The sequence below is a fragment of the Phaethon aethereus genome (assembly GCF_964289735.1).
Source record: "Phaethon aethereus genome assembly, chromosome: 6".
NCBI classification, from domain to species: domain Eukaryota; kingdom Metazoa; phylum Chordata; class Aves; order Phaethontiformes; family Phaethontidae; genus Phaethon; species Phaethon aethereus.
Genome location: NC_138580.1, coordinates 32,007,751 through 32,035,336, shown reverse-complemented (window position 1 = coordinate 32,035,336; position 27,586 = coordinate 32,007,751). Strand labels below are relative to the sequence as shown.

General features: G+C 36.4%; 1 protein-coding gene across 1 annotated transcript in view; it reads right to left on the bottom strand.

Moving 5' to 3' along the window:
• RFTN2 (raftlin family member 2) overlaps positions 1-25,819 on the bottom strand; it is a gene marked incomplete at both ends in the record, with an annotated part of 30,975 nt that extends 5,156 nt beyond the window's left edge. The window contains 8 exons of the mRNA XM_082001327.1: positions 351-429; positions 7,092-7,195; positions 8,326-8,447; positions 12,548-12,748; positions 15,743-16,055; positions 18,140-18,251; positions 20,341-20,524; positions 25,681-25,819. Of these exons, the coding sequence (XP_081857453.1) occupies positions 351-429; positions 7,092-7,195; positions 8,326-8,447; positions 12,548-12,748; positions 15,743-16,055; positions 18,140-18,251; positions 20,341-20,524; positions 25,681-25,819 (1,254 nt within the window). The remainder of the gene's footprint in view (positions 1-350; positions 430-7,091; positions 7,196-8,325; positions 8,448-12,547; positions 12,749-15,742; positions 16,056-18,139; positions 18,252-20,340; positions 20,525-25,680) is intronic.
• Between the last annotated feature and the right edge of the window lie 1,767 nt (positions 25,820-27,586).

Here is a 27,586-nt window from a genome sequence, read left to right as displayed (position 1 = left end):
CCAGGATTTGAATCAGAACATTTAAGACTTCCTGAAGACTTCTAAAGGAATACTTACAGCATAGCCAACCTCATCCACCTGAGACAAAATAATTTCCTAGCACAAAACAAGGTTTTAGCATGCTTATACTTTTCTCTATGGTTTAATTTAAGAGGTATACGGCTAAGAAAAAAAAAAAAAACATATGAGTTCAGCTGCAAAAGCCCTCCACAAACTTGAACTTGTCTCAAGTGAGACCCTCTTCTGTCACTTTTCCCCCCCATTAATTTTAAAGTTTAATTTGTTTCTGTACCTAGCCATTATGTGAAATATTAATTTGTTTATATTAATACCATAAACATGTTACTCACCTCTGGTGTCTGGACAGCAGAATTCCACATAACAGGTCTCTGAAGAAAAACAACTTGCTTTGTGGCCAGATTCCCTTCACTAAAATTTAAAGAAAACCTTTTCAATATTTTAAAGGCAATAATAGTCACTGTAACATGTTCATACCTTTCAGAGTGAACTCTAAGTTGTATCTATATGTAAGTCCATGACTAAGAAGAGGACAGACTACCAAGCATTAACTAGTTTATTAATTCCTAAACATTTCTGTAATGACACTTTGAAAAAAAATAAAAGCCTAGAGCTGGTTTGGGGTGTCACACATGAAAATAGGTATACAATAAAAATTTGTATTACTATGATTAGAGTTACTAAATATGTCTGGTCTTGAAAGTTTAAGTACCAGAGCTTCTACTTTTAATCAAAGTCTGCACCTTTATGCCTGAAGTAAACCTCAAAGAGTATTTCTTTCATCTAATCTTTGTTGTCAACACAGTAACGTATTCCCACCTATTAATGCCAAAACAAATAGGCCCAATCTCAATATATCCACAGCTTCAACAAATATCTCAACACTGTGGTATGAAACTTGGGAAGTAACACTATTTACTGCTAACTGAAAGGTGTCTTCCTTTTTCCTGTAATATAACATCTGACACAGCAGGAAAAGCTTGCTGTCTCACCAACTGTGAATAAAAGCACTCAGCTCAGTTTTTATAAGCTCTACATGCACAATGAGATTAAGTGACACTGGCTGTTTTGTACATGGGAGGTACATGCAAAGGAAGGACAAGAGAACATAGTAGTAAGATAAATAAAATAGGAAAAAAAAGAGGAACTTCAGTTTTTAGTCCTGAAACTTTTACAGATGTTGATACTGTTGTGGTAGATACAATTCAAAGAAGCACTGTTGATTTTTTTTTCAAAAAGAAACACTTTTAGAAAAATAAATGTGAAAAGGTAAAGTTGTCCCTCAAAACCAGATCAGATGTTACGGATATGATGTTTCAAAAGTGTTACACACTTATAGTACTGTGGTACATAAAAACTTCAAGAGAATGTACTTATTTTCATTACCTTTCCATCAGAAATACAGGTCAGCACGTTTGATTGCTTGTGTATTACAAAGCGCAACTCTGTGGCACTGAAGAAGTGCAAGAATTTTGAGACCAGATCTCTAGGATTGGCAGGTTTACAAAATTCCCGTGCTCTTCTAAATATCAGATACTACATTTTGATAAACTCTTCTTCTACCCCAAACTCCTACTTCTGGGCGCTATTCAATGAGATTTTTATGCATACAAAGAAAAGACACTGAAATACTTTGGCAGAAGAGTGACTGCAGATGTAAGAGTGCACTAAAGAAAAGTGGCAAAATAGAAACACAAAACAGACATAAGTGAGTTCATTTGTAGTGTCTACGCTTCTACCTATTTTATCAATCATAAAACAGTATTATTACGTATAACGTTATGGAAAAAACCACTAAAATAACGTAAGCTTGTACTTCAGTATGGGTATGTCACAATCTTAACACCACATCAAGTTCAGATAACTGGTTCATGTTTCACACCAGGGCTAGGACTGATAGAGTTCATTTAACATGAGGGACTTGCTCCAAGAAAAATCAGAGATTAAACCAGTTCCTATGAGATCAGGAAGAGCTTGTTAACAGCCTGCCCCAGTAGAGCTTCTGAAAGTAAGCTCTGAGGAAGAACACTAAAGACACTATCCCCAGTGTACTGAGCTACATCTAACCAGTAGTCAGTGGTTTTGTGATGGTGTTTGGCCCCTCACAATCTTCTTTTCAGTCCATCTGAACTTAGGTCATGGCATATCTTTGCACGTCTTCCTTGGATGAGGACAGAGAACCATCTTCAGCTCCAGCTTGTGGGGAAAACAAGCAGGCAGGAGAATGAACTCAGTTTCCTTCCAACAAGGTTTCCTGAGAGTCCCTACCTATTGTCATTAAAAGAAAGTATTACAATTTTATGTCATGACAAGGAAAACAGCAATCCAGCAACCTTATTCCACTTGGCTAGGCATCCCTCCCTGCCTCAGTTATGTCTGTTTTGATAGTATCAGTTGGAAAATCTCTCTTCTAGAAGAGAAGGCCGAGCACAGTCCCTGGCATGGAGAAGAGCCTACATCTTATTTTGTAACAGTGTCTGCATTCCTTCAGAGAAAAAAAACAAACCCCAAACATTAAGCTACAGCTTGTAGAGATTCTACTAGAAAGAGAAAGGACGCGATGGTGAGTAGACAATAAGTAAATTAGCAATTTTCTAAGTCTGACCTTATTAAAATGCTGCACACGACAAAGCAGCTATGAGCTTAATTCACAAAAAACTCAACGACAGTGGAATTTCCACAGAATTTAAATGAGAAAAAGTGCTTAGAGCAAGCCACTCCATAGCTTCCCTCACATTTCCATGCCCCCTCTTTGCCTCATAAGTCAGGGCATTTTTAAAACTCAGATTAAGTAGTTTGTCATGATAAATTAATAACCACAAAGTCGGTGTTTTTGCACTGTATTTGCCTGCCTGCTTTCTGGTGCTCATAGACAGCCTGTGTTGCCCACTTTCAGGGACTAGAGCAATCAGTGAGGGGAAATAAAGGTCACTGCAGACAGAGTAAGGCTGCTGAAGCCTTTTTTCTGTCTCTTCTTTTAAGAGGGATGAGAGCAACAGAGACTCTTTTGTTAAAACACCAGCAATTTGCTTGTCTGTTTATTCTGTATGGGGAATAAATTTGTCCTCTTATTATATGTATGTATTTAAAAAGTCCCTCAAAACAATCATCAAGCTAGAAGCTAACTATTGCTGCCAATGGCTCTGATTTTTACAGGTCTATTTTATTTATGCATACACATAGACATTTTCTACACAAAGCACTTAAAGTTAGACAAAGTTTCCTGAAAAATGAACAAAAGGAGCAAGGTCATAAAATTTTTTTACTCATTCAGTTCTTTTTGCTTTTCTCAAAATAAAGGTTTGCACTCCTGTAGAATTGTACTGCATCTAGACTTTCAGTTACAAGATAGTCACCAGCTTGGGATATAAGACTGCTGGCTTAAAGGATCTATTTAACGAAACATTTAAAAACCTTTGTAGTCTAAAATTAGAACTATTTCCAACATGTATGAAATTCTACAAAGTCATGATAATACCATATTAGTAACTACAGTATCACTAAGTTACCAGCAAAGTAGCTTCTAATGATCCCCAGCCCCCCCCCCCCGATTTAAGTCCTAAAAAGCCTATAAATTTTATCCTTCCTGTATAGCTTCTGAACTTGGCATAATTACTGTCAAATTCTTGTCCTAAAGATATTTACCTATAAGTAAGAGTTGTATATAATGCAGGAGGCTCTTTAGTTCACTAATATTATTATAGGTCTGTTTTATATTCTTTTTTGATCAAAAAATTCTTTGACTGCTGACAAAATTTAAATACCCAAAATATGGATGGATACAACTACCATTGTATCATATGCACTTCATTTTTCCTGCTCTGTTTTCTCATATCCCTGAAACAAAGAGAATAACTGACAGAAGAAGGGAGTTTCTGTGGGTTTTACAGTGTGCTGACCAAAAAAAACCCCAAAAGCCCATAGTGCTTATTTTTCCAACAACATTGCACAAAAAAAAGCAACTCCGCATGTTTCAAGAATATGACAGCTACCACTCCTCTACTTGTAACAGCAAAGATAACATTTCTCAAACAAATGCTTCCTGCATCCAACATTACTTCGCCCTTGTGGTAGGAGTTAAAGGACTAAATAAGTGTACAGAGTGCTGCCCCTGCCTGGAAGGAGCAGTGATCCAATACATTCAGCTATCATGTGGCACAGGACATTTATTTTATGGAGGGGAACACCTATAAAAAAGAAAAACTTGCAACAGCAACAAAACCACACAGGAACAGGCATGACAGCCTGGTGTTTTTTTAAACCGTTTCAAACCCTACCCTGTAAAAACCAAAAAAGGAACACATCAGTGCATGACAATCCCGTCACACCTCAGAGCCTGTTGGTCACACTCTTCATCTGCAGACAAGCAGTGCGCATAATGGCCAGGAACAGATCACAGAGATGCGAGATGAAGGAAAGCTTTGCTATAAATTCCAATAAGAGAAAGACCGAGAATAGAGCAAAAATATTATTGTGAATAAAAATGGGGAGCAGGCTGCCCTGCTAACATTTTATTCTTAGATAGAATTTTCTTTATAGACTTTGTACAAACTACTTTTAAAAAAATAAAATACAAAGACATGAATTTTCCAGATCATCCCAAAATGTTGCTCATTTGTTTTTTTCAGTGTTTCTGAAGCCAGTTAATATTCAGGCTGGGTTCTGAGGTCAGAGTTCCAAGCCTGGGAAAAGTCCAGCTGTTCAGCAGCATAAAGTGTCCTTCTTTATTGAGACATTTAACTTGCATTCCTAGGATAATCCACCACCACAGTAATGGCATCTTTCATACCGGACACCTAGTAACCATCCAGGAATTTCTTCTCTTCTTTAAATATCAACATCAATGCCTAAAAATAGTATTTATCAATCACTACTTAGCCTATCAGTATCAAAAAAACATTCTTTTTTGGACCCTTAAGAATTCTTGATTCCTAATTAGGAATTGTTGTTCATGGGATTCCTCCTCCTTTTTTTTTTTTTAAGGAAAATTGAATAGCTGTATATTAGATACACTACATGCACACAAAATGTGATTTATCCTATTTCTTCCAAAAGTATCTCAACAAGCTTCACTAGGACAACAAGTATTAGACAATTCATGCAGACACCCACCCAACCATTTAGGCCAGAAAATAAATGCTTTTCATTAGTTTGCATTATTCTAGCATTGATAAAAAATTAAGCCAACTTCAGATTTCGCCAGGGTACAACCCCCTTTTGCATGATTAATGGACTGGTCGTTTCACATGAGAAGCAACATTACTTCAGACATCTAATACAACTTAAATATCTTGGTAGTATATTACCTTCTTACTAATTCAAGGAGCAGGTCCAGTCTAATGAATCTGTTAACACTTCTTCCAGCACTTTTTCCTATTTTTTTTTTCTCTTTATAGCACTTAGCTTCCTTTAAGTGGCCCTGCCTTTGCTCTGCAATCTACAGGATACAAAATAGCATTATTTTGCCCCCTGCAAGCAGAGACTGATACTCACAGAGCATTTGACCAGCAGCTGCTCAGGACAATTTTGTTCCTACTGTCCAAACCCTACAGGGATGGTTTGTAACAGGTACAGTTACACTGCTCATGGGACAGAAGAAGTTTGAGGTTAAAACCTCTCTCTCATCCTATGACCCACAGCACACCATGCCTACTAAAATCTTTCTCTCCCATTGTCCACTCACGTCCTTCAAGAATTAGGTCTGGATCCTGAAGGATTACTCTCAAGCTCTAAGATTTGGCCAAAAATTTCAGCTGTTTATGAAAACCAGGCTCAGTGGTTCACATACCCTTACAAGTTGCCATGTTCAAAGCTAATGCATTTAGACAACAGTATTTTGTTTGAAGAAATGAAGGATAACCTTTTCGTTTCATATTCTGAAAACTGCTTCTTCTATGGGCTGGTAGCCTTACAAGTTCAGTTCAGAAGAAAACAAAACATATAGAGATCCCTAAACAAAACAGTGGAACATACCACATAGTTTTGCCATAATTTCTTCTGTTTTTCCATTTAACCTGTCAATTAAAAAAATTAAAAAAAAACCCCACAGCCAAAAACCACCCCAACACCTACGTCCTGGACAGAAAAAACTCCTTCTCATATGGGTGAGTGGATTTAATTATGTCAAATCATTTGACTAAAATTCCACTTTCCTGGAACAGTTCTCTTAGAACTTTTCATGCTGTCTTGATTTAATATAGTGAGGTCTGGTTCCAAAGATTACTGAAGTCACCCACTCTTTCCATTGTCCTTAATGAGCCCTAAGCCACGTCTCAGTACATTTGTTTGTTTTCAAACCTTGGCAATCTTAATCTAATGAGAGGAGAATTTGGAAAAAAAAAAAGAGCAGGTGTATACTTAATCCATTGTTTCATTTGCCTTTTTTAGCTTAACGCCATGAAGAAAATGACAACACTTTTTTGGTTAAAAAAAAAGAAGAAAATCTGGAACCGTATAGGGGATCCAGGTCTACTATTTAGCTCCTCCTAGATATATAGATCCCCTTCAGTCATCTAAATAAATATCAGAGTAAGAGAACTAAAATTCAGTAGTTTGGTACTATAGTTGAGGTGAAACATAACGTCTACATTGAAGAGAAACAGCCTAATAACTTGCTGGATTAGCACATTCTCCCCCTAATTTGCAATAAACACTGCATGACTGTCTTGTGACAGCATGACTTCTCACATAGTCTCAACCAAGGTCCTAAATTAGCGAAACATTTCAACATTTGTTTAAACTTGAAGCATATAAGTAACCCCATTACTGCCCAATTGCTGAGGACCAGGTATGTGATAAGAAACAGTTTCCTAAATAAAATCTTTAATGTTTAGCTCTAAACAATGTATTTTAAGTTTAGGATTATTGGTCTAGTTTGAAACTCACTGAAGTCAGCAGCCCTAAGAGTGTGGTAAAAAAAAAAGATTCCACCATAATGCTACTTACATCAAGTTTTATATGCAGTTAATAATATTAGCATTTTTTCTTCCTTTTACATTTAAGTACACCAGTAATCACTAGATAATTCTCAGAGATTTACGCACCAAAAAAGCTGTAATTTATTGTTTGGGTACCTGTCGTGTCGTACAATAGGTGTAGGCAGGACACAGGTCAGAAGCCATCCAAACTCAGCTAGCGTGTGCAGTAAAGGTCCATAATCTGTTTTAATTTCACACCCCTACATTAATAATTATAAAAAGTAGTAAAGAGACTCTGTACAGGTTTTATTTGCATTTGTACACAAATTACAATGACTATCCTCTCTTATTTATGATGAGATAATCCTTTGAGATGACATTGAATTGTGTTTGGTGGAGTTTCACTATTTCAAATAGAAAACAATTTGAAAAGTTCAAGACTACAGAAAACTAGGAAAACTGACAGAGCATATTCGCTTTACATATGAGCCCTGATTCAGCAAGACATTCAAAGCACTTTGCACTTGTCAAACTTGTCATGTTGCTAAATTAATGCCTACAACTCTTTAAACACCAGGATAGGCACCTTGATATATTTACATTTTTACTCCACATGACAATAAGCATCTCACCTAGCCATATACTGAAGTTTTTGGGGTTTAGTCATTGTTTTGGTGGTTTGTTTGTTTTGTTTTTAAAAATACAAGGTCTTAGTTTTATGCTGTTTCTTTTCACTTCAGTAAAAGTATTTGTCACTGAATATATAAAAAGTAAACCCTTAAGTATTCTCCAACAACGATTACTTTCAGATGTCATTAATTCATACCACAAATCTTACAATATTAAAATCCATTAATTTTATTGCTGTACCATGCTACAGTAGTACATCAAAATCTATTAGGAAAAATGAAGTCTTTCATATTTAGCAGTAAAATTTTATTAAGAATATACATCCGAAAACCACACTAATTCACTATCATTTTTTTCTTGTTCTGTTTCTAGTTTTTGCTACTTTTCTCTCCCCCCCCCCTTTTTTTAAATACTGCAGCACATTGTCAGTGGAGCTGCACTTGCTGAAATGATGTCTAAATTGGTCTGAAACACATACATCAAAAAAACCCACAACATTTTCTTTGGTGGTTGCATTTGATGGTACAAATACTTGTAAATGTCAAGCCAGAACCCCTGTGGCATATTTCTTTTACACACATTGACCAATAGCCACAGGCCTGACTTCATTTTTATGGTTCAAGGCTTTAGTTTAGCTTATGCAGGTGGCTTCAAGAAAACATCCTGAATGTTTATCAAACACTAGTACAAGCATTCTAATAAAAAAAAAAAAAGAAAACTAGAAGTAGGAAATTGCATTGTTAAATAATCACTGATTTACCTCAATGACTGTCCATTGTTCAACAACTATTGCATCATTTCCTCTCCTGTTAGAACCTGGAACCCCAGCACCTTCTTCTTCATAGATAAATGATCCTTCTAAAGATTTGGGCAAATAGTCCCCTGTGAACATAAAGACAAATATGAACTGAAATATAAAGTTGTACGTTGATATCTTACTGAGATGTTCACATGGGCTTGTTTTTTCTCATTGAACAGTCCTCTAAAATAAAACCAGGAGAAACAACTCAAATTTGAGTTGCATCTCCATCTAGTTACAACTTGATGAAGTATGCAAGTCAACTTATTATTCAAACCCCTATTTTCTATACAAATTAAACGATGAACCATTTAATTTTCTCAAAAGCATTAGCCACTTCCGTGTTCGAATCTGAACTCCAGTTTCCCATATTCCAACATATTCCCTGCAGCAGATGGGCACAAACCATCTTTATTCAACTTCAATATTGTACACCTGACAATAAACATGGCTTTTGGTGTGGTGGGAGAGAGCACAGAGAAAAATGAAGTATGAAGCGCAAAGCCCAACTACTGTTACTTAAGTAAATACATAAATGGCTACAGGAAGAGCCTGAAACAGAAGTAATTGTAGGAAGATTCCTGATGGGAAGGAAGTTTCAGAGCGCAACTCCATGAGTCACTTGTCGAAGCCTGACAGTATTTGGCTGGCCCAAACTAAAGCTATGCATTAAATACTGGTTCATTTTCTGGTTTTGCTTCTCCTAAGAGCCATCGGGAAGCCTTTTGCGCAGATGTCCCTTGACAGCCAACCATCCTAGTCTTGAACTAAATTTGAACTGTAAAATTATGTAATCCTCAAAATATCAGATTTAAATCCTCTCCAATATTGCACACACAGATCTGAAGAGATGCAAGCTTTTGCCACAGCTTCAGAGAAGCCAGGTAACTTAGAGGAAAAAAACCCAAACCACCTAGCAAACAAAGAAAGCTTATGGAACACAACTGGTCTGGTTTAAAAATTGACCAGATTGGCATAGAAATTGTACTACGTAAACCAGGAATTCCTGGTTTTTGAGCACGCTTGTTAATGTACCATAGAATACTGACTACTTATTCATACTATTTTTTACTATAGTGCATGTAGCAGGTTTGTGTAGTTTGAGTTATGACTATTTAGACACTTGCATACATATATCTCTTCCATGCATTTATAGATATATTGGTCATGTACCTTTATTTTTAGATTACACATAAATATGTGATTGTACATGGAACTGAATATATGGCTTCAGGCACAAACATATTCATATCTGAACAGCTCCTAATAATTCACGAATACTCAATCTTATAAATCCATGGACCTTGATCTCTCCTCAGTGTTCAGGCAGATACTTAAAACGGGCAGTCCACCTACAACATGTTAGAATATGTCTTTTTTCCATTATTTTTAAAATGTAGGTACTTCTATGATCATGAGAGCCTCCAAGGCAGCTACAAATGTAGGAAACACTACAATGATCCAAATGGCTGCTAAAAGAGAACTTACCCGGATTATTTTTATGACTGCATCCTCTTTTGGCAGCAGAATATATAAGTTAATAATTTTTAAGAATTGGCAATGATTTTTTATAAAAATTCTGTTTACAATAAAATTTCCTCCTGCCTTACATTTGATATTGGATTTTCATCTTGGTGGCAACAGAATTCTGCTGACTCTGCAAACTTAAGAGTCCAAACCAGAGGAGGATTTCTGCAGCTGCCTGACTTGTATCCAGTGTTTTTATTGAAACAACAGTTAAAATTTGCTCATGTCAAAGCTGTATAAAAGGACAACTACTGCTAAAGACATGTCATAGTCTAAAAGCAAACAAACAAGTGAGGTGAAGATGACAACTAGGTGTACATGCAGACATACAAGAAGTAGCTCTAGTAATGACTACAAGTGCTTAAATACTTTTCCCCCCCCAAAAAAAGCATTTTAGGTTTTTCTCTATTGAATGCCAGACTTCAATTTGCTTATAAAACTCTTCAACGTTCACCTCAAGAACGAACATTTTAGCTTAAGAACTCAGTAGTAAACTAGTTTATTACTGTGGTTACAGACACTTGATCAGCTGCAGAATTCCATCCACGTAGTGGGCTGTACCTTTGAATTTATCCAGTTTAGTTCAGCAGCGTCCCACTCATGAGTTTAACCAGAACACATACCAGTCAAGTGGGGCTGAAGCACAAGCATCAACTGCTGCAAAGGGGCAGCATGAAATCCCTATGTAAGTCATAACCCGTGTATTAAAAATGAGATAGCTATTCACAGAGAGAAGAGCAGACAGCTACAGAGGAATGGGAAGACTGCAAAACTGTTGTTGGACAACAGCTGCAAAGATTAATTTCAGCAGCTGCCAAAAACACCCCTCAGTGAATCGTAACATATCTCTAGAGAGTTATTTTCCAGCTATAAAAAAATCTGTATTGAAAACTAGGAGTCTGATTTCTCACCTCTCCTCCCCCAAAGGAAACTTTGTTCTTCCACTGACTTCAACAGAGAGGAATTATAACTTAAGAGCAAAAAAGATGGCCAACAGGAACTGTGCCATTAGACTGTTTATGTGCACCAAATATGCAGTTTCAGACGGACTAGCTGCCAAATTCAGTCTGAGGTAAATATAGTTATGTTGATTGCACTTGTGCTCCTCTGACAATCACTAACTGTACTTTACTGCAGAGCTACATTCAAAACTAAACTGAAAACAACAAAAACTGAAGAGTTCTCGTTATTTTCAGGGTTTGATTTTTGAAGAACCCACAAAAATCTAACTTTCTTTTTTTTTAATTAATTAATTTAAGCCTTTCACTAATCCAGGCCTGGCAAAGGGGTTGCTGAATGCATATTATTTTAAATCAGAACATCAAGGAAAAAAATTCTAAGTTTGTGTCAAGAAACATTTATTACAATAATTAATATATTCTGAAACAATTATGTCAAACTCTTTTGGTCTATTCCCCTAACACTGGAGTACTACCATTTTTTTCACATTATTTTTAAATAATTGCACAACAGTAGCTACATACTATTTATTGCAACACTTCAATTTCTGGCTTTCAGACAAATTCAGTTCAAATACAAATGAATCTCTCAATTACATATTTTGCCAACAACAGAGTTTGAGAGTTCAAAATACTTCAGCCAAGCATACAGCCAACACAACAGCTGCTCCTGTTGTCAGCAGCGGTACAGCACCGTCTCACAGCTCTGCCATAGCACAGGCTTTTGGGCACAGCAGGGTGCGCAGCGATGGGCCTGGGCCAGCAGCAGCACTGCTGACAGCAGGCTCATGTCCATTCATCAGGAAGATGAAGGCTAGGAACTCCAAGAGAGGTAGTAGGATCTCTCCAGAACAAAAACTGAGATTGAACTGAAACTGGCAGAACAAACAAGGAAATTTGAAAATGCTGTGGCCTGAACCTCTACCATTGTAACAGTCTGAGTGTTAACTGAGCTTACAGATACCTGTGGAGGAGTGCAGGAAGCAGAGGGGACCAGGGAAAACCTCTCTCCCAGCTGTATAAAAAGGTTCTGGAGGATCTGCCTACAGTTGAGGGTAAGGACAAACAGATTTCTCTACTCTCTGCATATATCCACATCTGACCAGAAAAACCTGCAGAAACATCCTGAAACTTCAGGATCAGCAGTCAAATTTTAATGGTTTGGTGTTTTGGAAAGAATTTTTAAGCCCAAAGAGCTTGAGAAACAGGAAGCACGGGAAGTTTGACTTGGATTTAATGGTAAATGAGCACCTTGAGTTCTCAGGGTGCTTTTTTGTCTCATTAGAAATATTCAGAATGCAGCACAGTGTCTACAGTGATCAGCAGAACACGAACATCAGGGAAACACAGATCTAAGGATTCCCCTCTTATTATCTTTTTCTTTTAAAAAACTCAAACTAAAGAAGAACTAACTAGCACAAACATTTATTTCATTATAACACTACACTACTTTTCTGCTTTGGAAATTGTCAGTTTGATATAACAAAGCAGAAACTTCAATTATTCAGAGCTATAAATGCCCAGGAAATAAGTTATTCCCTTTTCAGGTATCAGATTCTATAAATTTACAATGACTATCCAAACATGTTTACACATTACCCTTCACACCAAGACACAGAACATGATCTACTTTTTTCAAATTATGTAGTTCTACATAAACAAGTAAAAGCTTCATGATATCCTGGGACAGTACTCACCTTTAGAAGTTTCCCAGTGTACAAAAGAATCAATTAAAGACAATCCTTGTTTATAATAAAATGTGGTTAATTCTAGCCAGTCTGCTTCCAGTGTACTAATAACTGGCCCCTTTCTTGTTACTTTCATAGACAAAACACCTTCATGATAGGTCCAGCAGGTAGAATCATCATCAAAAACATTGAAGACTGTGTAGAGCTTGTCTGAGGAAAAAAAAAAAAGGAAGAATGAACCCCTGGAACACAGTACACCAAAATTAAAAAAACATATTATTAATCCCTTATTTCAACATAGTTTTCTAACTCTAAGCAACAGTTTTAAAAATTGTTTCCTGATGTGACTGCACTCATCTTGAGCCCTAAACACACTCAGGACAAGGTGTGAGGGGGTTATGACCTGCAGTATGAGAAAAATTTGAACATATTGCACTTGGTTGTCACTGGACCTGTTAGGTAGGTGGGTTTTGCATTAGGAAAATACACTAGAGCTAAGAAAAAACAAACCCAGTGGAAACAGGCTTCGTTTCTACTACTCATGGAACTTCTGACTACAAATAGTTGAAAATACTGTAACTGAAGATTAAAGGTAATTTTCTAAATTTTTAAATATTAGGAATGTGTTGTACAGTATTGATTGTTACCCATTATTTTCTAAAGATTACTTAAGTACCAGTATATTGTCACACAATAACTGATGAGTATCCGAGTTAAGCACACAAAACCTATATATCCTCAAATGCTTTTTATATGTAGGCATTAACACATTACATAGTCTCTAACAGCACTAATATAAACAAACAAGCATTCATCAAAAATTAAAAGTTCACAAATCCATAGTATTTTAGGAAATCACTGGTGACAAGTTATGAAGTCCTAGCTATAGAAATGTATTCTACAAATACACTCATGTGTGTCACTGCTGTGGAGAAATAACACAAAGCAGTTGCCAAAAAATATTCTCACATTGTCTAATACTTCAACATTTGAGGAGCCTAAATCAACACAAACCAACCTCTAGAAAGCAGAAGTATTCACATTGCCAAAACAAAGGAGCTTTGTTTAGATTACAACACACACACACACCCCCCACCCCGCCTTAAGATGCTAGTCTCTCTAAGGCTCCAGAAATAGGGGGAGATTTCCAAAGCTGGTTCAGACTGCTTACAGTCCAAATCCTAACTCTGGGAGAATCCCTCTCACTTTTGAGAAGTGTTACCACACCCCCTGGAAGTAATATCAGGTGCCTGGAACAAGGTAAATTCAGGACAAAATTTTGAATTTTATCAGTAAGACATGACTCCTTTCTATGCAGTTTTATTTTTTCACCTCCGCAGGTGGTTGCAGTAGCATAAATGTGTTTATCCTCACAAACCTTGATTTCCTTCCCCATATACTAAAGTGAAATCACTTTTAGATTTGTTCTTCAGAAAAAAAATAATCACGTTTCCCAATTCAATTGCTGATGTGTATCAGAAATTTGCCTCTGCAAGCGGTGTATTTATAAATAGCCAAAATTCATATTTTATGACCTCCAAATCTAGAGGTTTGCACAGTTTTGCATCTTTTGAGCAGACCTAATTAGAAATGGCATACTGCAGTGGCAGAACACATTTACATGCATGTAAGACTTTCTTTGAAAGTTCCCATCAGTATTTTTTAAAAATTATGATTATATAGAACATTTACAAAGAAAGATGGTTAGGTTTTCAGATGTTTTGTCTTATGAACTCAAATAACTTTCCTGAGTATTTAACTAGTAGTAGAGAAGCCTTACATATTCTTACCAAAGCTTTCTGAAGTTTCCTGGAGAGCACTGCATGCAAGGGATACACTGGCTGCTAATCTACCTGGTTGCACCAGTCTGCATGAACAAAACTCCTTAACAGAACCAAGAATTTCCTGCTTTTTACTTACAGGATTTCTATTCTGCTACATATAGCAAACCCACTATTTCAGGCTGTAAGGAAAGAGTTAAGCTTTAATAGATCATGCTATAAAGACTCAGCATGTTGTACAAGAACTGCTTTAATTCACGTGTTAAAAATAAGAGGGACATTAATTATCGCAGTGCTTACAGTCATTATCCTGACAGCCTACAAACTGGAGAGGGTGCTTAACTTAACAGGAAAGTGAAAAGTTTGCTTTTGAGAGCAATTAAAACATCTCGGTCCATCAGGGAATAACCTATTATGTCAAAACATGAGAGTTTCATGCTGCCTGCTTTCTACACAATACTGTCTTGCATTAGTTCTCTTCTTCCTTTTCACCTTTTCTTCCAGGCAAACCAGGAGGCCTTAGTGCTTCAGAATCAGGAGACACTATTTCAGGCAATCTCTCACACAGACTAAACTACCTCAGATTCTTCTACAACTAGGTTTTCTACCACAGCACCAACATTTTTCAACAATACTTTTCCTTCCTATACAACTTTTTAATGCTTACTTTTCTCTCATGTAAATGCATTTTGTAACAATTATCCTCTTTGATTTCATGGTCAATGCATTAGTTTAAGTGATCTCTTTCAGGATGCTTCTTGAAGGCATGTTAACCAGAAAGAATCCATTATGAACGGATTTGTTTGCTCTACATTATGTGAGTTGGCTAGAAGCACACAAAATTACAGCTCTAGCTGGAAGGGGCTCTCTTTGTTGTCAATTTTGAAATAGGCAGGAGAACTGGAATCATAACATATTCTTGGAAATCCATTACATGTTTACAATTTAATATTAAAAGTAAGTGAAAGTTATATGCATTTAGGAAAAGGTTTTAAAGCAACTGCATCCTTCTAAGATGTCACATATTTGTTGTACACACATAAAGCAAAACACCACCACATTTAAAAATCAGAACACCACCATGGGTGATTTTTTTTGTTTTTTTTTTCTTTTTCTTTAAATTACAAACTAGAATTTTGACAGTGCATTTATAATAATTCTAGTAAGTCTATATGAAACTGAAATATCATTTTAATATATTACCACAGTTCACACACACATAGAGCAAAAGGTAAATATTTCTTCTGTTTCCTCAACTGAAAACTTTTTTAGAAATATGTATGCATTTAAGAAAGATTCATCTTCCAAACCCACTATTTGATACAATAAAATATGCTGCTCTGTTATTTTTTCCAACACCTTTTTAAAACAACACCTCAGTAAAATACCTTATTTTCTGCAATAAACAAGCAACATTTATTACCGTCTCCTTTTCGTGGTTTAACAGGGCTGACTTCTTTTCCAAACTGGAAATCTGCATCCTCTAACAGACCACTGTCTCCTTGCATTTCTTCCTCTATCCCACTCTCAGATGAGTGACCACTCAATGTCCCTTCATTCCAGTTTTTATAGTTTTCATCAGAATTTTTTCTTCTGTGTTCCCTGTTTCTTCTGCCCAGCACTGATTCCAGCTCTGTACTTCCATCTGTGCTTGTTCCATTACAGGCTTTAGGTTGAGGAAAATGTTGCATTACGAATCCCACAAACTTCTTTCCTCTTTTAGCAGCTTCATTAACCTGTATTTATAACAGAAATTTATCTCCAAAGTGATTTTAGAATTGCACGTAACTTTAAAAACCCCAAAACTTGTATATACATGTTATGTTTAACTAAACCACTGATTTTCAAGAGTGTAAGAGACACAACACTCTACTATAGGAGGATGGCTTGTCTTTGTACACTGCCCATGTTTCAAAGTAAATGGAAGTCTTCCAGTATGTCTTTGGACTCATGCCAAATGAGGTGGGCAACACTGGTACTGACTTCAGTGTATACAAAATCCTTCATTTAGAACAAAACCAAAGTATTTTACTTGCTGTGTCATAGTGATAAGCAGTATAGCCTGGTGCAAGAATTGGTACTCTTTCTCTAAACATGTGATACCAGTCATATTAAAATTACTGGCCACAAATACTACAGAAATATCCATTTGTCATGTATCATGATTCATTATCCCCTGGTTCCCTTAGAGGCTACTCAGCTTCACTATTACTGAGAATAGTGAAGGAGCAGAGAAAGGAGGGAGCTAGAAGCAAATTAAAATCCTCTTAACTCTGCTTTCAGCCAGTGGTGGGTCTTCTTCTCTGCACTCAAGTTTCCAAATACAACTGTAGAATACATGCCACCTATGGGACGTGTCTGTTCTTGGAGAGGGGGCTTTTGCTGGCGTAAGGAGTGCTGCTGTTTAGGAAGGTGATCCCACTGCCATCTCGTGCAACAAGCTCCCCTGTGCAATAAAGCATTTCCAGGAAAATACAGAAAACCCAGCCCAGAAAGAAGAAATCACTTGGGAAATACTGGATTAGTGACAGCAGGGAGAGCAGGATCTCTACCCAGTTAACTCGAACTGTTATTCAAGAGAGTGAATAACACTCAAATAGCTGATGGTACTACAACTCCTTTTTAGTACCGTGATAGACTGAAGTGTTATTATCTACCATCAGTATGTATGTACAGTAATGACATGATATGCCAATCACTGATTATACAGAGCTACTGCTTCCAAGACAACCAAAATAATTTTAAATGTGACAAGCAACATGCATAAAGAGAGGTAATGACCACAATCTTTTTCCTGATATGCCATAGTCTTATGGGTTCAGATCTTTGAAAAAAAAGTAAATTTCTACTGGATTACCAGCTCAGTCTTTTTAAAACACTGGGAGCATTTTAAAAATAATTTTATTTTCACATACTACTTCTGTTCCAGATTTCCTTGCAAGACAATCACTGCTAATTTCAAGTATATTTTCCTTTAAATGTTTGTTGGTATGCTATACAACCAAACTGGCAATATGCATATAGTGTAATGGAATCCGCCTTTAAACTTGAAACACCTGAAGATTTCAGAACAAGCCATTTAGAAATTTAAAACAACTCTGTGATAATTTCAAAGAACATTAAACATCTCCAATAAGCTTTTTCTTTGACTTCTTTCCGTGGCAACTAATGTAAAAGATATCACTCCAACTCTTGTAATAACAATGGTTTCCTGTTTCACTAAGTTTTTAATTTTGTAGAGGAAGTTAAACACGAAAAGAACTAGAACTTGCATTCCAATGGAAGTTTAGTTTTCTTAAACTACACAGTATTTTCAAAAGCTGTGCCAAATGTTTAATACAGTTACTGTGTATTTGATATTTCTGCTAAAGAATGAAAAAAATTGCTTAGAAAAGTAATATGTCTTGTTCATTAGGAATGCCTTCCTTAACCCAGAACAACACAAAACTTCAGATGTCTAATTTTATTAATATATTAATTTTATTATTTTATTAATATTTATATTAATTCTAGAAAAAGCTATCATACAAGCATCTTGTAAAGACTGACAGAGAGTTTGGGCCTGATTCTGCTTTCAGTGGTATAAGCGGCCAGTCTCCCAAAGCTTTACAGGGCTTAAGTCCTGTAAGTCCTAAATTAGAAAAAGCAACTAGTGAAGAAAAGTGACTACTTTCGCAACAAGAAAAGACTTTGTAGCTTCTTATAAAACAAACCAAGGTTAAAACTCAAAACTAACAAAACCATCAACCACTAAATATAAAACTTATATGTAAGATAAAAATAAAAGTCTGAAGAGAAGTTTGAAAAAACTCTCCATTACCTTTTCTAATAGTTCTTTCACCACCTCACTTGTCAGTGTTTCATACATTAAAGGACATTCCTCAATCACCAGCCTGGGGTGCCTTTGTCCTCTGGGTGCTGCATGCTTCTGGCTAGAACACAGAAAGAAAGCAGTCTTTGTCAGTAGTTTGCTGCTAACTTGGGCAAATACTTGCATACAGAATTTTTTTCTTTTGGAATAGTTATGAATGAAATCCTGGCAATGCTTCTTCGTTTATATTTTATTTATAACGCGGCAGTTTTTGGCATTTTGTCCTGCTTCTTACAAAGTGGCAAGTACTGTGTATTACAATGTCAGGGTAAGAATATTAGTATTTAAAGGAATTTAATCTGAAGACTATCAATAGATATCTTTTGGTAACTAAGCTTTACTGACAAACAGCCCCGCTTCTGTAATAAACAAACCCTAAAATCTCTGAAAATGCAAAAAATAGAAATTTAAGCTATAAATGTAGCAAGCACAAAACAGACTCAGTTTTCTAAAACACACACTCTGAATAGAAATGGTACTTTTACACTGTTAACATGCTGCTGTTCGGTTTTCGTAACTACAGCAGAGTTGCAGCTACTGTATGAAATACAATGTAGGCAAATACTAGAAATATAATACATCAACAATTACTTTGGGTTAGGTAATATTTAAATCGTTCAGATTTGAGGATCCAACAAGCTTTAACTCCCATTTAAAGTTGAAGAATAGTATTAATCATGTTTTATCTAAAGCCAGTTCGGTTGTTACTTGGACAATATACATATATTGTGTGTGTATATATATCACAATATATCAGTATATCAATAATATAATGGGACTTTATTTGATGTTTCCCTCATGCAATCTTTTGCTTTAGAATGAAACATCAAAGTGACACACACAAATATAAAAGTTTACTTTCCAGATAGCAGTTGGAGAAAAGGTGTATTTGTCTACAGAAAAAACAACACAGGTACACATGGCACCTGCATAGGAAACTGGCAACCTACATTCAACAGTTTTACTTGCAGGCTGCAGTCTTGCCCTTCACCTATTCAAGGGCCTAGAAGTTCAAACCACCACTTCATAAGGATCCTACATCTATAGGGATAAGGTGAGTTGCGGGAGCTGCACACTGGCAATATAAGCTCTTAGAAACCTCAGCTCCAGAGAGCAAGTATTCTGCTTTTCTTACCCAAGCATTTGCCCACACGGACAACATTCACTTTGTTTGCAGATGACTTCTATAAAGGCAAGTTGTATGAACAGCAAATACCATGGACAATGCTTGTTTAAGCAAAGTGTTTAAGAAGCTCCCTCAAATGAACCATGTTTTACAGAAGCTTTACTGGAGTGGCAAGGCGCATCTTCCAACTCACACCCTTCTCATTTTCCAAAAGAAAATGAAAGAACCTCTGTGCATTGCAATAGGACTCAGGAGAGAAGAGGAAGCATGACAGCTCTTAATGCAGTAAGAAATCCACTTTTCTAGCTATTCACAATAAGAACAAAAGGTTATTTTTTTTCATTCAAAGGAGCCAATAGTAAAAATTCTTTGCACATTTTCTTTATGATCACATGGTGATCACAATGCTGTGAAAACAAAAGTAATGAAGACTATGGAGCTGGAACACAAACAAATTCTTAACTCTCCCTCAGTGTCAAAACCAAGCTTTTGATGCCCCCCATCACAGAATGATTACTGCCTTCTTAAGAAGGAAAGATAAACTCTGACAAACTAATTCACACTTTATAGGCAATTTTCCCTGAATAATGCTCTCTTTTATGGGAAAAGAGAAATCATGAAAGTTTTGAAAATGAAGAAAAACCAGACATGAGAGAATTTAAAGCAGCTTACTACTTAGTGTTTTGTTTAATCTTGTACTCGCTGCACGTTCTAGACAGATAATAGTTATAAAAGTGCTTTAAAAATAAAAGGGTAAACTAACAATTTATCTTCCCAAAAATTATGATAAGCAACTTTGGATTTTTGTTTGGACATTTACTAAGGCAAAGTAAAAATTAGCCTATTGTGTGCTTAGTGTTACTGAAAAAACATTACCGACTTGCTTACCTTTCTAGGCAAGGAACAGTTACTTGATTCTCTGAGGTGCTCATTTCAAATTGGTATTAAATTACGCACATTGAGCAATCCACTTACAAATGGCTTTAATAATGGACTTCAAATATTCAAATTATTTCACTGTTACCTTAATTTTAGTCGTGAAAGTACCACTCGATACATGTGACTTGCAGGAAAATTCCTTCTATGTCCAATTGGCAGTATAATAGGATGAACAGCTCCTACAACATATCCTTTGCTGTAATATTCTTCCACCTTAGATGCTATATCCAACACAGAACTGATCTTGATAACTTCTGGATTTGAGGAAGCTAAAAGCATGAAAGCAGAAGAGAAGCACATCATACTGTGTATGTCCGTATACTTTTGGTGAGTTCCTTTTATTTAAACCACACAAAATCTATCCCAAGGCATTTACTAAAAAAGCTACAGTTTTATTGGTACAAGAAAAAGCAGATTCACAGCTGATTCAACAGTACTCAACTCGTTGAAGTACATATTTTTACAAGTTAATAATATCTATTTTTAATCTATTTGGCAACACTTTTTGTTGGATCTAGCTTTGCCAAGATAATTTAAGAGCTGCACATCAACATCTAAACACACAATAGGTCTGAACTTAAAGCAACTATTTTGCCTAGCCAAAACCTTAAACATAGTAAAGTAGTATCCTTCAACCCTAGTTGTGACGTAAATTCCCATACAATGAATTTAAGCCTAAAACAATTGGTTTGTTGTTCTTAAATACTTTTTTCGATCTCTTAGAAGCAATCTGTGGATTGTAGATTGAAATTTTAACATAGTCCCAATTCCTTTTTCCAGTAGACCTAAGCACGTCATCTAAAGAAGCTCTGTGGTGTTACTAGTTTCCAAGGAGCATCCCTCTTGGCATGCGCAAGCATTTCCAATCAATAGGCAACAGCTAGGTACTACATAGCTATTGGGGGAAACTACATAAAGGGAAAACTTTTTGGAGAACCTTTTTTGAATGATCTGATCCACAGCTTTTGCACAGAGAAAATGGAGATTCCTCACTAGTAATAGCTTATCATATTCCGTCACAGTATGTCTGATGGTCAGTATTTCCTGTTCCCCTCAACTCCAGCTGGAATTGTAGATGCTCTAAGAGCCTCCACAAAGCAGGAAATCAATATTTATATACAGACAGTAACTGAGAAGTAATTTTGCCAGCATATATTTGTTATCATCAAAATTTTCATCTTTTACAGATATGAACTCTTATGACAAGACAGCTTGGCTTGGAATTTGATGGTCTATCAGTGATCCTTGCTGCAAGTGCCATGCTTTTTGTATTCTGATGGGTCCCTCTCTTTGCAAGACTTTCAGTGCACTTAGACCAGTGTTCAACCGTATTAAAGGATACCTCGATTGGAATTAAGAGATCTCACAACACTAACAGACGAACATTTTAAAGGCTGCTTTCAACATTGCCTTTCAAACCATACAATAAACTGAAAACAATTAAATACACTAATTTTCTTTTGATTCTTTTCTATCACTTCTTAAAAATTACAGAAAATAGACAAATGCAATTACATAAGTCTCATTTGCCACTTTGTAAATGCATTCCTTAGGAGTTAATTTCATGTTCTTACATCCTGTTACCTACCTGCCCTATATCGTAGGTGGGCAATAGTAAGGAATTTATAGACTTTATCAAAGACACAGCAAGTCACTAAGTCTACCTATCCTACTGGTTTAAAGTATCATAAACCAGATACATGCATCTTTAGTTTGCCTAAATCCTGCATTCTAGCAAACTGAATTAGAATTCTGCTGGTTCATGATTGATGAACCCCTACTGCTTCAACCCCTACTGCTTTCCCACTACAAAATGGGGATAACAGTGATATATACACACACATTATGGAGTACTTTTTTTAAAAAAAGGAAAACAACACAACAACCCAGAAACTAATGTTTTGTAACACGCAAATGCTTTTAAATACCAACTTTTACTAAAGGGAAAAAAGAATGAAGGCCTACTTTGCTTGTCAGTGTAAGAGCCTTAACAGCTCAGAAAAGCTATCAAGAGAAAGCAGAATAACATGTACCATGGGAAATGTACACTACCAAAAAGTATCACTAACACATATATTGATGGCTTATTGCTGGTAACTAGCAAACTCAACCCATTAATGTAAACTCTGCCATTCTCAGTCATAGGTTCTGGGCTGTTGCACTTTCTTATGCTACTTTACCTGCCTTTATTTTTAAGCAGACGGTACATCACAGCCCTCCCTTTCATAGACAGATGGTATTTTGCCCTTTGTAATGTCTCCAACCCATGATTCCACTCTCAGTAAATCCAGGAGACAGTACATATGTATTGATGAAACAACTGCTCTAAAGCCCACAAGCCAAAAAAACAGGAATATATGCAATGTGATCATCACTTCACGCACTTTGCAAACATCTTAACCATTTTTTATTAAGAAAATTTCCTTCCTGATGGGCTGTCAGCAGGTAGCCAAAATACTTTTACCAATAACAGAACTATAGCTAATTTGCTAGCTGTATAGTAAGCTTCAAATTCACAATATTGAAGATGATGACAAAACAGCTACTTTATATGTATTCATACTGTTATTTAGGGTGTCAAGAACCTCACAGCACATCATCTTAACGGGCTGCATCAACATGCCTTCTTTTCCCTATTAAGGAGAGATGTGGAAAAGGCATAAGCATTCTGCTTGAGTAGGAGCATTTAAACCATCCCTACCTTATGGTTAAACTAACCTCAAAAAATACCAGCTGTTTCTGTAAGTGAGATATGACTCATGATTGAGACCATAGAACTTACAATCTTTGATAGGCATTTAAAATTACACTTCAGAGTCCACTGCTCCCTCTCCTTTTTACTATCCAATCCCACCAAAAATCAGAGTCTTATAGATTCATAGAATGGTTTGGGTTGGAACGGACCTTAAAAGATCACCTAGTTCCAATCCCCCTGCCACAGACAGGGACACCTTATAGGCTAAAAGACTGTCTAATTTTTGTGTTTGGCATTCTCCTGATGAACAAGAACCTCTACAGAACTCAAAACCTGATTTTTTTACAGTAGGGATGGGAGTATTTTACGGACCAGGAAGGGAGAAGCCAAGGTACAACACACTGCTGATAACTAGTTAAGATGCACAGGGACTCCAGCCAGCAAATTTAGACTACAGCATGGCTGACCTAATCTGCATCATAGCCTGGGAGAAGATCAGGGACTCCTAAAAGTCTCCCCAGCAGGTTCATTTCAACTTCACATAGCATAAATCTGAGGAAGCGGAGAATAAGGCATATTAAACTGAAATAAAAGTATAACAAGCATAAATGCATTATCTTAATGCAGGACATAGTATCCTTTATATGATCCTACAGTAAGCTACGTGCAGATTTTCTCTTTTATTTGGTGCCACATCCAGTGGTAACAAGTCACTCAGGCAAACAGAGATCTTCAGATGGTAGGGAAGATCTTGCTCTTGAAATCAGAAGACACAGAGTGCCATGAAGACATAACACAACTTGACAGCAGAGTGAAAACTAACTTCGGTCTAAAGTGATAAAAGACTCTCACTGAAGTTTCATATAGCCAAAGGATATTCAAGTTGCAACAAGTATGTCAGCGAGTTGATTGAGGTAGAAGGAAGAAAAAAAAAAAGCCCAACATATTCTCCACAGTACTTTAGCCATCTGCATGTTTCATAAGCAAACAGAATTCAGGAACACCTCCAAGATAGTATATATACCTTTTTTTTTTCCTGTATTCATTATCTTAGCTCTAAAGAGTAAAGACCCCATACAAAAGATACTTTAAGGTCAAATACAGACACAGCTAGAACCACTCAACAGAAACATACCTGTGTTTACAAATCCAATTGCTTACAGTTAGAAACCTAAAAAAGTTAGGCCACTAGCTGAAACTGATCTCACTGTTATTTAGCATTCCTAATTCCACAGCAAGTCACTGAAGTTAAGCACTTTTGAATATCAGACTACACAGGAGAAAATTAATCTTTACTGCTGTACTGATAGGTTATTAAAATAATAGAGATGCACCTTTATTTGCACTTGTTTAATGTGCTTTTTCTTAAGGCACAGCCATCTTTACAACACATCCTTTACACAACACTTCCAGAAACTTGTTACTTTAAAACACAGCAAAACTATCCAGAACACAGACTATCTAAGAACACTAAATACTCTTCAGTCTCAAAAAAAGTTTTATCTTTTCTACTATCAGTAGATTAGTAGGCAATTCATGTATGCATTAGGCAGCCCAGCTTTATTTCCAGTACATTACCAGTATTGCTTACTCTAAGTTTTGCTTCTTCAAAAAGCACAAGCCAGTGAGAAACTCTGTAAATCAACAGAACCACAAATACAGTTGGATGTCAAGTACTGTAACTTAGTAGAATGTGGCTTCTATTAGCATCTTGCAGTTTTTCAGTGAACAGACTGATACTTTTGTACATGAAATACTACTACAGTCCTTTAGAGTTAAAACTAACCAGAGAACAAGTTTTGTACATGAAAAAGTTCCTAAAAATGTAACAAGACACGCACTTATGCTTTCTCCCTTTATCAAACCCTTCTAGCAACTGCATTTACTTCAAATCCTTGTTATTAAGAAGTTCCAGTAGATTGGGTTGTTAAAAAATGCAAGCTACTACAAAGTGACTGCAAAACTGAGCTGTCTGTTCTCAGAGGGCAGCCATCTGGGCTTGTTTATGTTTTTAACTTTGTGGAACAGGGAGTTGCTCTGTTAGAGACGGGACACCCTCGGGAAGGAAGTATCCCACAGAGCACTGTCTGCCTCTAGCTACGCATACAAATTTTGTTTCATTCTGGTCCCGATTTCAAAAGACTATTCAACAACTATGAGTAAAGTATTTGGAAAAAAATAGTAAGATGAAACTGTAAGACTCCTGAGATATCTGCCAAGAGACTGGGGTGGGCATAAGAGGGAAAACTACTCCTGCTACACAGCTAAGCAACAGACTTACTTCTGCATAAAGTAACAAGGACAACAGCAGCCTGTTTTCAGAAGTTGAGCGCATTTTAAAAAATTGTTATTCAACTAATGGTCAGGCACAGTGTATTTTCTGAACCATCACACTGCAATCAGACAACCATTACTCAAAGCGGGTACGGAAGGTAGTATCTGACTCACGGGAAACTAGGAAAACCTCTAACAGTTTTTAGCCAGCTTCCTTCACAAGGACAGTTGTGTAATTTGGAGGGTTTGGTTGTTAAAAATACTTCAGTAGTTTCCATTGTAATTTTATCTAAGTGAGGACCTTCGTGATGATTTTTGTTTCAAAATAAAAGTCTTACATTTTGGTTAGCTTTAATAAAAGTATCTAAAATTTACTGTAAGTCAAACAAGACAGAACTAAGTTAAATCTTATTCCTTCCTTTCTCAGAATAGTAAAGATATAACATAAAAAGATACCTTCTAAAGTAAAATCCAGCAATACATATTCATAAGCAGAATCCGTCTTTGTTTCAACTTGTGGTCTCTTCAATGTAGAAAAGATTTTTCCAGGGCTGCTATCATCTGGGTCTTCCAGCTTTCTCAGTCCGCACCCCATGGCAAGATCTGCAAATGATTAAGTCACAGGAAGAGGTAGGGGGAGCAGCAAGATCTGTCGCTCTCACTACAGGGGAAAAAAGTAACCAAATAATTCCCTTCGATTTTGTTTTCTATTAGCCATAAATCCAAGCACAGAAAAAGTCCGTTTCCCAAATCAAAAAGCAAAGGCAACTTCCATTCATTTTTTGTATAAAAACAGTAAGCCCATGACGATTTCAAGCTACGAACTTGGTTAAGATTAGGATTGATTTCACAGCAATGTTAGAGCTGCTACAAACTAGCAGAGATTTTTCCATGCCACGTCAATTTACAGCCAGCCCCCTATCAGTGCTCTCTTGCAGAGGACACCAATAGTGCTTTGTTTGTTCTTCTAGACAGACTGGGTAAGGGGGGGCAGTAGGGGGAAGAACAACCGAAAAAGAAAGTTAGAGAGAAACTAGTCTGTAATTACTTACCTCCAGAAGTTCTACTCAACTGCAGTAGCAAGTCAGAGAGAAAAAAGCAAGTTAGTCAGAATGAAAGAATGAGAAGAGAGCCTCAACATGGTTGGAGACGAAAATCATTTCCAGAAAGGAAGTCAGCTTCAAGAGGAAATTGCTTCTGGCATCTCAAAGGGTAGAAAAGTAAATGAAAAGCAGTTTAGTCCTTATTTTAGATCACAAAGTTAGGTTCCTATTTCCTTTCCACAGGAACTTTCTTCCAAAGGAAAAAAACCATGAACATAATGTAATATACTGTAATAATGTCAGAATATGTAGTAGAGAATTTTCATGTCAAGAAAACCAGTAAGAATCTACATTGCTAGTCATCTTACGTAACTGGTTTTGATAAACACCAAAAAACCGACACTGAAATATTCCTCATTTCAAACGAGAAAGACTTTTTCAATGTTATATATGAATGTAGTTACAAGACTTCATTCCCCAGTTTTCATGGGTATTGAGCAACTGAAAGCCTCTTCTCCTGTCAGGCTGACCTCAGTCAGCATAGCCACAGACTTTCAACACTGTTTCTTAAATTTTTTTTTTTTCTTTAAGTCCTGAAAATTTAGTATAATTTTAAGGGCTCTCATTACTCTTACATTAACTACTGCAAGTCACTTGTAACTGTATTGCACCTGATGCAAGACCATGATAATGCATGGGAAAACAAAGGAACAGTGATCGATTTTCTAAGGCCCTGTTACTGTCAGGGTGGGCAGTTAAAAAATTTACCTCTTTATTTTCAGACTGTATCTAGACAAATTAAAAGTCATCTAGGGAAAATCAGAGACTCATAATACCATTTTGGATTAAAGGAACGGCACATTTAAATTTGAAAAGCTTTTTACTTCTTTTTTTTTTTTTGCCACTGAAGAATACTAAACTTATAAAAAAATGCCCACGCTTTCTATAATCAATCACTGCAAGTTAGGCATTAACCATTTGTGGTTTTCTTCCTGCAGTACTGCAAGCAAAGTGGTCTAGCTTTTAAGTAACTTACCAGGAATGATTAGTCTGCAGTCTATATCCCCTTTGAAATCCACATTAAAGTTACTTAACTTTGGAAAAAATTAAAAATCACTGAGTGCGGAGCCTATGCAATGATTACAACTTCAATACTACAGCCTTTAAGACAAGCTCCCAGCTGCTGAAACCAAGAGGAAAACCCTCAGTGTTGTCTTGATTAAAATTTAGGAAAACATACCAAATAAGCAGAATTCTTCAGCTTCCCGCACATCTGCTTATGCAGAAATTGCTCCCAAACACTATTTTTTTTTTCCCCC